Raw genomic sequence first — 12038 nt, 5'->3', positions numbered from 1 at the left:
GTTTAATACTCACGTTAAGTACCAATTACAGCTAATCATTTCTGTTGCCGTTGTCTCCGGAGTGTTTTGGCAGGAGTTGATTATCTTGTCACCTGAGTGACTTCCTCCCTTCCCCCTTTAATAATGCCAAAGGAAATGCCCAAAGTGTCATTACTAGTAAAGGACGACCGGCCATGGCATTATCTAGGGGGAGGGTTCCATAAATATACATCATTGTAGCCAGAACGCTTAGGCCATCACCTGGTTTATGCTCCAGGAAACTGAAACCCAGTACTGGTCTGATTTCCCTATGCAGAGAGGAGGCAAAGCAGCTGGACCCAGTGGGGGGATATGGAAGCGGGCCCAGGCTACTCCCCTTTACCTGGGACTCTGCAGAAGTGTCTGCTAGAGCTCTGTGGGCTGTTGTGGGTCTTAAGGGCGGAGCAGTCACCCTCTGAGACTTGGTCTCCCACGGGAAATCAGGTTGGTTGCTAGTGGGGCTCCAGTGTGAGCACTCTGCAACCCTGGGGAAGAGGCCCCCTGCCCCCTCTCCATGCAGTGATAAGTCTCAAACCCAGTGAATCAAAATTCAGGATGTTATCCTGCCCCTTAGGGGGAGGGGGAATTATAGCGCATGGCCTTCAGTCATCCTACACCCCGTGTATGGGAGATCTGGGGGGGCGTAAGGAGTGAGCTCAGGTGACGACCAGTGACCAGAAACTGACGACAGAAGAAGAGCAGGAACCAGGGTACGGGGCGAACCACACACATACATTGACAGGGCCACATTTTCAAAGGCAGCCCCTCCGTTTGCAACTACAGTTTTGCCTGATCAAATTGTGTGACGTCCAAAACCACAGAGTCACTGGGCAAGCAGCTGTCACACTCACACCCCTACCTACTGCACCCCGTCAATAGGGACGTGTTCCAGCAGGAAGTACAGGTGGAGCCCCCTTGAAAATGTGGCTCTAAAATTGGCATCACTCCTGCCAGGGGCCATGCTGGGGTGGTCTGGCAACGCTGGGTTAGGGCTCCAGTGTTCTAAACACACGTCTCTACAGCAGATGTTCCTGGAGGCGCCTCAAGAGGGCTCTGAATTATTCTCAGTCTGGGCAGTGTTCTGATAAACGGATCCACCAGAAAGACGTGCTCACTAAATGCTGCTGGGGAGGGAGGCTCTACCAGCGGGCAACGTGGGAATATGAATGCATTAGTCCTGCAGCTGGGGGCACTACCGGGGTTACAATGGTGCCAATGGCACCGTGGCGCTGGGCCCACATGCAGAAGGGGCCCCAGCACCTGGACCCCCCCCACTCCACCTACGCTCTGCCCCGAGGCCCTGCCCCTGCTTGGCCTCTTCCCCCCAAAGTCCTGCCCATCGCTCGCTCCTCTCCACCCCCTCCCTGGTGTGTGAGCAGCAGCAGGGCCTCGGAGGGGAAGAGGCCCAGCGGGGGCGAGGCCGCAGCGCAGAGTGGGGGGCATGGCCACAAAAGATTAATCTGGCCCTGGCCGGGGGGAGGGGCAGGCAGCCGAACAGGAAAACGTTAGGGTTAGGGCAAATGTGTCTTCCTAAAAGCCATGACACTGCAGCCCCTCCCCTGCCTCCAGCACTGCCCTCTGCAGCGTCAGCACCCAGGCCTGATGGAGCTCATTACGCATCTCACACCCTGTCTCGCACTGGGGCTGCGCCTGGCCTGGAACCTGAGCTGTGACTTTCCATCCTGGAGGTGAGCTCAGCCACACTGACAGAGCCCGGAGCTGCCAACTTCACTGGCCTCTGTGGCCTTCTGCCCTCTTATACCAGGGCTGAATTTGGCCCCCAGGGAGCTGTGGAGGCCCCGGGATGGCAGGAACATTTTTAGCGACGCCCACAGGGTGCCATGACGCAGAAGGAGATGCAGTCAGCTCTCCCCTAGATAGTTTTCAACGTGAATTCCAACAGGCTTACACAACTCTGAGAAGTAATAGAAGCAATTGGACAAGCCACCAGGATGCCTGCTGCTGCCTTGCTCCTTTGGAGGAGAGAACAGGACCCATGCAGCCAGGAAAATAACTTTCAAAGCCAGTGGGTAGAAGGGGACCAAGGATAGAAAGGATTTCACACTTCCCTGGAACTTAGGGGTTACATCTGCAATTCAGGCAGTGGTATCAGGGCAGCGAGTAGCTCGGTCATCGAGGGAGGTAAACGGGGGCGGAGGTGATGCAGGGGGGTGATGCAGGGGGGCACAGGCTGCAACGGCTCCCGTGTGGAAATCCAACAGAAGGGGGCACTGCGGAGAGGAGGAGAATGAGGGGAAATACAGGGTGTATCGGGGAGGTGTCAGGATTTGTCATGTAGATAAGGGCGGGGAGGAGAGCAGGTGACATTTCTGTGCTAATTGGTTTTTTACCAAAAAATGAAATTTCAGGTCGAATTCAGTGACTAGTTTCAGCCAAAACAAATGGAAAAACCTGTAAATGTCCAAACGAAACATTTCAACATGTCACTTCGGAAAGCCGTTTCGTTTCAGTGTTGACCTACATTTCATTTAAAAAACACTGCAAACATTTCAAACCCTTTGAAAATTAAACGAAATGGTTCATTCAACCCTACAGTAAATCATTCTGGGTTTTCGTTTTGGCCCAAAAAAACAAAAATGTGTCATTTTGGTTCGATCCAGAATGCCTTTTAAAAAAATCCATTTCCGTTCCCCCAGTGAGCGAGAAAAGCCGGAACTTGCCCAGCTCGAAAGCGGAGGTTTCATTGCAGAACTGGCAGAGAAGGACCTGCTCATTGCAAAGATATCTAGTGCCTCAGGGGGGATGGTGAAGCTGTATGGAATATGGGCGACCATTTATAATACTATCAATACCAAATTGCAATGACTCTTATACCAGATATGCCACGTAAGGTATCCGTGGAAAAGATATGATTTCCTAAACATGATAACCTTGTTTATATGTAAGACAGCGCTATGATTGCTCAGAGCTCCAGTATGAAACTGAAGAAAAGCCTGTTGAGAGTCTTTGGGTTAAGTTTAGAGGCAAGAGCAACAAGGGCAATGTCGTGGTGGGCGTCTGCTATAGACCACCAGACCAGGAGGATGACATAGACAGGGCTTTCTTCGGACAACTAACAGAAGTTTCCAGACCACAGGCCCTGGTTCTCATGCGGGACTTCAATCACACTGACATCTGCTGGGAGAGCAATACAGCAATGCCCCGAAGCTTTTGGAGGGTGTTGGGGATGACTTCCTGGTGCGAGTGCTGGAGGAAACAACTAGGGGCCATGCTCCTCTTGACCTGCTGCTCACAAACAGGGAAGAATTGGTAGGGGAAGTAGAAGTGGGTGGCAACCTGGGCAGCAGCGATCATGAGATGGTCGAGTTCAGGATCCTGACAAAAGGAAGAAAGGAGAGCAGCAGAATATAGACCCTGGACTTCAGAAAAGCAGACTTTGACTCCCTCAGGGAACTGATGGGCAGGATCCCCTGGGAGAATAAAATGACGGGGCAAGGAGTCCAGGATTCCTGGCTGTATTTTAAAGAAGCCTTATTGAGGGCGCAGGAACAAACCATCCTGATGTGCAGAAAGAATAGCAAATATGAAAGGCAACCATCTTGGCTTAACAGTGAAATCTTCTGTGAGCTTGAACAGAAAAAGGAAGCTTACAAGAAGTGGAAACTTGGACAGATGACTAGGGAGGAGTATAAAAATATTGCTCAAGCATGCAGGGGTGTAATCAGGAAGGCCAAAGCACAACTGGAGTTGCAGCTAGCAAGGGATGTGAAGGGTAACAAGAAGGGTTTCTTCAGGTATGTTAGCAACAAGAAGGTGGTCAGGAAAAGTGTGGGACCCTTACTGAATGGGGGAGGCAACCTACTGACAGATGATGTGGAAAAAGCTGAAGTACTCAATGCTTTTTTTGCCTCGGTCTTCACAGACAAGGCCAGCTCCCAGACTGCTGCACTGGGCAGCACAGCATGGGGAGGAGGTGACCAGCCCTCTGTGGAGAAAGAAGTGGTTCAGGACTATTTAGAAAAGCTGGACGAGCACAAGTCCATGGGGCCGAATGTGCTGCATCCGAGAGTGCTAAAGGAGTTGGCGGATGTGATTGCAGAGTCATTGGCCACTAGCGTTGAAAACTTGTGGCGATCGGGGGAGGTCCTGGACGATTGAAAAAAAGCAAATGTAGTGCCCATCATTAAAAAAAGGGAAGAAGGAGGATCCTGGGAACTACAGGCCAGTCAGCCTCACCTCAGTCCCTGGAAAAATCATGGAGCAGGTCCTCAAGGAATCAATTCTGAAGCACTTAGAGGAGAGGAAAGTGATCAGGAACAGTCAGCATGGATTCACCAAGGGCAAGTCATGCCTGACTAATCTAATTGCCTTCTATGATGAGATAACTGGCTCTGTGGATGAGGGGAAAGCAGTGGACATGTTGTTCCTTGACTTTAGCAAAGCTTTTGACACGGTCTCCCACAGTATTCTTGCCAGCAAGTTAAAAAAGTATGGATTGGATGAATGGACTATAAGATGGATAGAAAGCTGGCTAGATCGTCAAGCTCAATCAGTAGTGATCAATGGCTCGATGTCTAGTTGGCAGCCAGTATCAAGTGTAGTTCCCCAGGAGTTGGTCCTGGGGCTGGTTTTGTTCAAGATCTTCATTAATGATCTGGATGATAGGACGGATTGCACCCTCAGCAAGTTCCCAGATGACACTAAACTGGGGAGGGGAGAAGTAGATATGCTGAAGGTAGGGATAGGGTCTACAGTGACCTAGACAAATTGGAGGATTGGGCCAAAAAAAATCTGATGAGGTTCAACAAGGACAAGTGCAGAGTCCTGCACTTAGGATGGAAGAATCAATCCCATGCACTGCTACAGACTAGGGACCGACTGGCTAAGTGGCAGTCCTGCAGAAAAGGTCCTGGGGATTACAGTGGATGAGAAGGCTAACGGCATACTGGGCTGCATTAATAGGAGCATTGCTAGCAGATCGAGGGAAGTGATTATTCTCCTCTGTTTGGCACTGTGAGGCCACATCTGGAGTATTGCATCCAGTTTTGGGCCCCCCACTACAGAAAAGATGTGGACGAACTGGAGAGAGTCCAGTGGAGGGCAACGAAAATTATTACAGGGCTGGGGCACATGACTTACAAGGTGAGGCTAAGGGAACTGGGCTTATTTAGTCTGCAAAAGAGAAGAGTGAGGGGGGATTTGATAGCAGCCTTCAACTACCTGAAGGGGAGTTCCAAAGAGAATGGAGCTCGGCTATTCTCAGTGGTGGCAAATGACAGAACAAGAAGCAATGGTCTCAAGTTGAAGTTGGGGAGGTTTAGGTTGGATATTAGGAAAAACTCTTTCCCTGTGAGGGTGCTGAAGCACTGGAATGGGTTCCACAGAAAGGTGGTGGAATCTCCATCCTTAGAGGTTTTTAAGGCCCAGCTTGAGAAAGCCCTGCCTGGGATGATTTAGTTGGGGTTGGTCCTGCTTTGAGCAGGGGGTTGGACTAGAGGACCTCCTGAGGCCTCTTCCAACCCTAATCTTCTATGATTCTATGATCCTATATGCACGTATCATCTTTGTACCATGAGTTATAAATATGTGTGGTATATTGATATCTCAAACTTGTGCTGAGCAGCTGGGTGGCACCCACAGACAGATTGGCATCAGCAGTATCCAGCCTGTTTGATAGCCCATCAGGGGAAATCAGCTGTACAATGAACCCATTGAGAAAAGCCAGGGGCTATGCCTATGAGTCAGCAGGACATGCCCGTGACATGGGACTGCATGTGCTCTTCCATGCCATGTGCTGTGAGCTTGTGTTTGGGACAAAGGATGCACAAGCCACATGACAATTGGCAAAGGATATAAAAAGGCAGCTGCATCACCTCCATTTCATCTTCAGTCCTGCTTCTCAGCTCTGGAGTAACTTCTCTGCAAACTGAACCTTTGAATGAAGGACTGACAGACCTATCCAAGCTGTGGATATGTTCCAGAGGGACTTTACAAGCCAGCAAACTCACCAATGCTGCTAAGAACCTGATATGTGGATTCTGAAGTCATATGTATGTATCTGATTGCTTGACTATTTAACAACTCTCTTCTCATTCTTTTCTTTTATAATAAAACCTTTAGTTTTAGATACTAAAGGCTTGGCGGGCAGCGTGGTAGTTTGGGTAAGATCCAAACCAATTTGCTGATTGCGAGCCAGAGACTTGAATGGAATAAAGGGGGCTGTGTGATTCTTTGATAACCAGTGTGGGGGATCAGGGGCACCGCCTGTGACTGGTTGGTGAATTTAACTACAGTGTTAACCACCAGTTTTGGGGGAATGAGCTCTCCTTTTTTGCAGCCTGCCTTGGCCGTGGCATTTCCAGTGTGGGCTACCCTAAGCACCTTGGGTCACAGGGATATCACAGAGTTTACGGCCACAAGGGACCACCAGATTATCCAGTCTGACCTCCTATACATCACAGGCCAGTGACACCGCCCAGCACCTGCATTCTGAACCCAGCAACCGAAATTAAACCAAAGTATCACAGTCCACTGGAGACTAAGCTAATGTGTGCCCTAGTCAGAGAATAGAAGGGACTGAGGTGAGCCAATGCTGAAGGCCGCTGCAGTGGCAGGAAACTGATGAAGTGAGCTACACCAAGAGGATACAATCCGGGCCTAGCTTTCAGGCACAGCACCCGCCTGCCATATGACGTGCCCAGCAGCTTGAGAGAGCGTTTAGAGCAGATGGAGCCTCCACTGCTTTTGCTAGAGGAGAGGCTGGGAAATGGCCAAAATGAAACATCCAGGCTGGATGGAACCAGGAACCTCAGTGCCCTACCAGAAGAGGGATGGTCTGGGAAGGCCCAGCTTGGTGAAGATGGGCAGAAAGAGACCACCCAGGGCAAAGGGCTCGGTGGAAATAGACACGGGGATGCACACTCATCTGCCTCATCACAAGGGGTCACAAAAAGGGGCAGGAAGGCCTGGAAATTCACCTGGAGGGTGAAGCGGGGAGGGAAGAGCTGCTCATGGGATGTTCTTTTCTGCCCCAGAGTCCACGTCCAGCCACCCTTGCCCCAAAGTCCACCATCCCCCCCCAACGAAAATAGACTAGACAACTCCCCAGTCCTAGCTGTCATGCACCCAGCTGTTGGATGCGGGGTGCCAGCAAGCTGCCAGGCCCCTTCCAGCGCCTTTGCCTATCCGTATGTGGACTGAATTCAGGTGCTCTGAGACACAGCCTCTCCCCGTGTGCCGCCCCTGAAGCTCTGTTCAGCGTGGACAAGGAGATCAACAGAGCCCGGGGCAACCCGGAGGAGGTGGGAGGCAGGGCATTCCTTGGACTGTGGAATCCGCTGCTGGTCCTGAACAGCTGAGCCAGGGGATGAAGCCCCAAACAGCTCCCAGGGGGTGATGCCCCAAACTCCTGCCTTAGATTCCAAGGCCAGAAGGGACTGCTGTGATCACCCTGTATAACCTAGGCCAGGGGACTGCCCCAGAATACATTCCTAGAGCAGATCTTCTAGAAAAGCATCCAGTCTTGAGATTGCCACGCCCCTTCACCCACAAGCCAACACTTCAACATGGCTCCAGTCAAGTGCTGCTAGACATAAACAGCTTGGAGCACAGGGCAGGAGTTGGGTGATGTGGTCCAGTGGAGTGGGCATGGGATGGAGGCCTAAGTTCTATTCCTGGTTCTTTCTGTGGGACGTTGGCAAGTCATGTCTCCCTGTGCCTTAGCTTTCCCTCTCTTTGTTTGGTTTGTAAACTCTTCAAAGCAGGGACTGTCTCTTGCTCTGCGTTTGTACAGCACCTAGCACAATAGGGCCTAAACCTCAGCTGGTGCCCGTATGGGCTACTGTAAGATAAATAATGCAGGACTGATGTACTTCTGTAGTGGGGCACAGATCCTGTAGGGATGGCGCCTTGGATATGTTTATCCTAATAGCAATACTAACTGATGGCTGGGCAGCTAGCGGGTGAGGAGCCGAGAGTGAGTGTGTGATGGCTCAGGTGTCTTCCCTACATGGATTTCAGATAAGAACATAGGAATATAAGAACGGCCATAGTAGGTCAGACCACAGGTCCATCTAACCCAGTATCCATTGCTCCCCCTTTGGTCCCATTTTATCAACTGATGCTACCACGAGCCAGCGACTCACCACGAGGTTCCCGATGACCATGACCATCAAGAAGACAATGAGGCACATGGGCTGGCCAGCCACCTCCATGCAGTCCCACATGGTCTCGATCCACTCCCCGCACAGGATGCGGAAGATGATGAGGAAGGCGTGGAAGAAGTCGTACATGTGCCAGCGGGGCAGCGTGCAGTCCAGAGAGATCTTGCACACGTACTCCTTATAGCTCTTCCCAAACAGCTGCATGCCCACCACGGCAAAGATGAAGACGATGATGGCCAGTACCAGGGTGAGGTTTCCCAGAGCGCCCACAGAGTTTCCAATGATCTTTATCAGCATGTTGAGGGTCGGCCAGGACTTGGCAAGCTTGAAAACTCTCAGCTGCAAGGAGGTGGAAACAGAAACCTCGATTGGCCTGTGGAACTCATTGCCACAAGATATCACTGACATTAAGAGGATGCAGGATTCTGAGTGACAGCATTCAGATCGTATCCAGAGTGATAGTAGTAAATACTAGGAACATAAGTGTTTTGGAAGGGGTATGAAACTTCCAGCTTCCACGGCTAACCCAACCTCAAACCATTGCAGGTTAGGAGGAAACTGTCATGGGGCAGATAGCTAACTATCTTCTGCACGGCTTCCTGCATCTTTCTCTATAGCTTCTGGTGCTGGCCTCTGACAGAGACAGGACACTGGGCTGGACTGACCTTGGCTCTGATCCAGCCTGGCTGTTCCTATATAAGCTCAGAGGGAATGCGGATGTCCCTGTGAGTTTAGCTACTGCCCCAGTAAGACTAGGGGAGCTGCTGTTGCCATTTCATCTAAAATGGACAGTACAGACATGCCTTCCTCGCACCTGCCATGCTAACAGCTCCCCCGGGCACGCGGAACATTCAGCCCGGGCTGCATCAGCCTGATCTTTGAACCCAACGTGATTCAGTGACCGTCACCACCCGGGAGTTAGAAATGACCCTTCTCTGGGTATGGCACTTGCCATGAAGCCCCTCAGCACAGCAGAGCCACAGGGCAACCTACCAGGCGGAAGGATCGGAGCACAGAGAGCCCCTGCACATTGGCCAGGCCCAGCTCCACCAAGCTCAGAGTGACAATGATGCTGTCAAATATGTTCCACCCCTGCTGGAAGTAATCGTAGGGATCCAGGGCTATGAGCTTTAGCACCATCTCCGCGGTGAAGATCCCAGTGAAGACCTTTGAAAACAGACCCCGTTAGTGCTCATCACACAATCAGCGCGTCACAGTCCCGCGAGGGAGGGGATGGGCCCAAGGGGGATCTAGCACCAGAGCCCCCCCGGGCATAGAAAGCAGCAGTGGGCAGCCGACTGAGTTCATGCCACAGCACCAGAGGGCCTGATCCAAAGTTACTGGCTTGGGACCATAATGCCATGTGCCCTGGCCCCCAGCGCTGACCACCCATCACATGGCCATTCAGTGCCTTTCCTGTCAGGGTATACGGTCAACACTACAGGCACTGCTGCAGCTCCCCCGACTCTGTGTGACAGTGCGGGCTCATGGCCATCTCCTGCATGGCCTCCGGGCTGGTTTTGGGGTGTGCTGGACAAGGCAGGACTGGGCCAGCCCTCGCCCACCCCGTCCCCAGTTACGATAGAGATCACAGGGCTCGCCATAGGCTCGCCCTCACACATGGGCAGGAAAGCAGGGTTACGTTCTGGCAAGTCTGAGGGCATAGAAACAGCGCAGGGGAGGCTCCGTCCTGCGACAGCCCCTTGGCCCTTGGCCAGCCTGGGAACAGTTCCCCCCACGCGGACACTGGCTAAGACTACCATCGGTCCCTGGCAGTGGGGGCGGGCCAGTGGCAGGGCCAGAGCACACAGCGCTGTGGGGATTCTGAGCAACGGCAGAGCTCCTCAGAGGCAGCCCAGGCAGGGCAGAGGTAACTTACAGCAGACCTCCAGGGGCTAGTTACACTGGGGGCTGGTCGCTTCCAGAGCAGCCCAGAGCTGGGAGGGCGAAAAGGGGCTTAAAGAGCTGCAAGTTTGGTGAGAGTCTGTCTGCTCTGCCGTTGGGAGGTGCGACTGCAGCATGCATGGACATACCCAAGCCAGCTTTGATCTAGCTTTGCCAGGGGCTGTTGTGAAGGCTCAAAGTGTAACTGAGTTAAAAAAAGAGCTAGGTAAGCTCATGGAGGATAGGCCCATCAATGGCTATTAGCCAGGATGGGCAGGGATGCAACCCCATGCTTTGGGGTCCCTAACCTCTGACTGCCAGATGCTGAGCGTGCATGACAGCAGATGGATCACTTGTAATTGCCCTGTTCTGTTCACTCCCTCTGAAGCATCTGCCTCTGCCTCCTGGCAGCAGACAGGATACTGGGCTAGATGGACCATTGGTCTGAGCCAGTGTGGCCATTTGTATGTTCTCTAACTAGATGAAAGCTACCGCAGGTGAGAAGAGCAGTGAAGCTGTGGCAGCATGGAGGGTACATGGGCTACCCCTGCTCACCCAGCACCCTGGGTAGAGCCACTGTTCATGCTGCTGCAAGTGCACTGCTCGTGTCACTCAGACAAAGCTAGCTCAGCTATGTCTACACGCCGTGCACCACACCCGAGTGCAGGGTAGACATGCCCTAAACGGCAGATCATGAGGTGTCACGCACCAGGCATGACAGCACCAGACGACAAAACGGCACAGGAAACATGAAACTAAAGGAGCCTCAGGAGACGCAGAGTCTTGGAATTCTCTTCCTGGAAGCCCAGAGAGACTGAGTGCCCTGGAGTTCTTTTGCTGGAAGTCGTGTGGGAGTGCAACAGGCTCCAGGAGACCCTGAACGAAGGTTGCTATGCGGCAGCTCTAGGCTGACTGGGAACGGGGGAAAGAGCACTATTGTTTGTGAGCTCCATGTGAACGCTTTTGCCACCAATCGCCTTCAGAAATACTTGGCATGGGGGGCTGCTGTCACAACAAAATAAAATCCAGTTGACCAAGTAGCACCCTCAAGTTACTTTCAACTCAGGAGGAAACCCAGGGGTCCCTTCCCGCGCTCTGCCTCTGTCACTCCCCCTGAGGTTGGCTGCTGGGTAAGGCGATCTGGCTTTTACACATTACTGTCTTATTGGGACAATAACGATGCTCTGCATTATCGCATTACCGCAGCACAGTAGCAGTTATGTGACAATTAGCCACCTACTCCAAGTGTTTGCATTTCATGGCCCCGAGTTCTGGGTGTGCAGAGCTGGGCTGATGGTAGGTTACAAACATGACACGTGTTCAGCTCAGCAATGCTCGTTTTGCTGACTTTAGTTTCCATTTGTATTTGACTCCTGCTGGGCTTCATCTCCTCACTGGCCAGACTGATTCTAATCATATTGTCTCGTCCAGCCACAGGGGACTGGGCCAGGTGCAGGAATCCCTGGGTGAAATCCTCTGGTCTGTGCTAGGCAGGAGGTCAGACAAGATGATCATGCAAGCCCAATGAGAAGGTCTCTTCATTCTAACTCCCTTTCCTCTCTCCCGCACAAGGTTTTCTTCAGAGATTCTGCATGGGCTCAGTCCAAAAGGGAGTTTGCTGGGAAGGGGTGGGAGAGTGGGTCTTGTGGAATCCATTCAGCCACTTTCTGAGCAGGAGACAAACACTTTCCCTTACAGTTCTGACTGAGTTTGGCACTCAAATAGTGGCAAACATTATCGTCACCATGGGCCAGGCCTCTTTCAAAAGAGTTCCGTGCCCCAGCGTGCTGAGCTCTGGCAAAGCTGGCCACTGATTTTGGTAACTGAGCTCTGAGAATCCAGCTGCATGAGGCTGGGTCTCAGGGAGAAGCTATCTCTGATAGGTTTAAATTGGCGAACCCGTCTCTGAAGGGCTAGTGGGATAGCTAGCCTTTCTGCTCATGCTCAGTACCTGGTTTCCCCCCCATGTCGGGAGCTGCTCCTCCTCATCCCAAGTGTCTACAGCAGGAAGAG

The 12038-nt window shown here is 52.1% G+C and overlaps 1 protein-coding gene across 1 annotated transcript in view; it reads right to left on the bottom strand.

The window, feature by feature from the left end:
• The window catches only part of SCN4A (sodium voltage-gated channel alpha subunit 4), a 111394-nt gene that overhangs the window by 49199 nt on the left and 50157 nt on the right, over positions 1-12038 (bottom strand). Inside the window, exons 13-14 of the mRNA XM_074940960.1 lie at positions 9135-9308; positions 8124-8480 (exon numbers count right to left, since the gene is read on the bottom strand). Of these exons, the coding sequence (XP_074797061.1) occupies positions 8124-8480; positions 9135-9308 (531 nt within the window). The remainder of the gene's footprint in view (positions 1-8123; positions 8481-9134; positions 9309-12038) is intronic.

The sequence above is a fragment of the Natator depressus genome, chromosome 27 (genome assembly GCF_965152275.1).
Source record: "Natator depressus isolate rNatDep1 chromosome 27, rNatDep2.hap1, whole genome shotgun sequence".
Taxonomy (NCBI): Eukaryota; Metazoa; Chordata; order Testudines; family Cheloniidae; genus Natator; species Natator depressus.
Note: the sequence above shows the minus strand (reverse complement) of the source record. Positions and strands in the feature narration are given on the sequence as shown.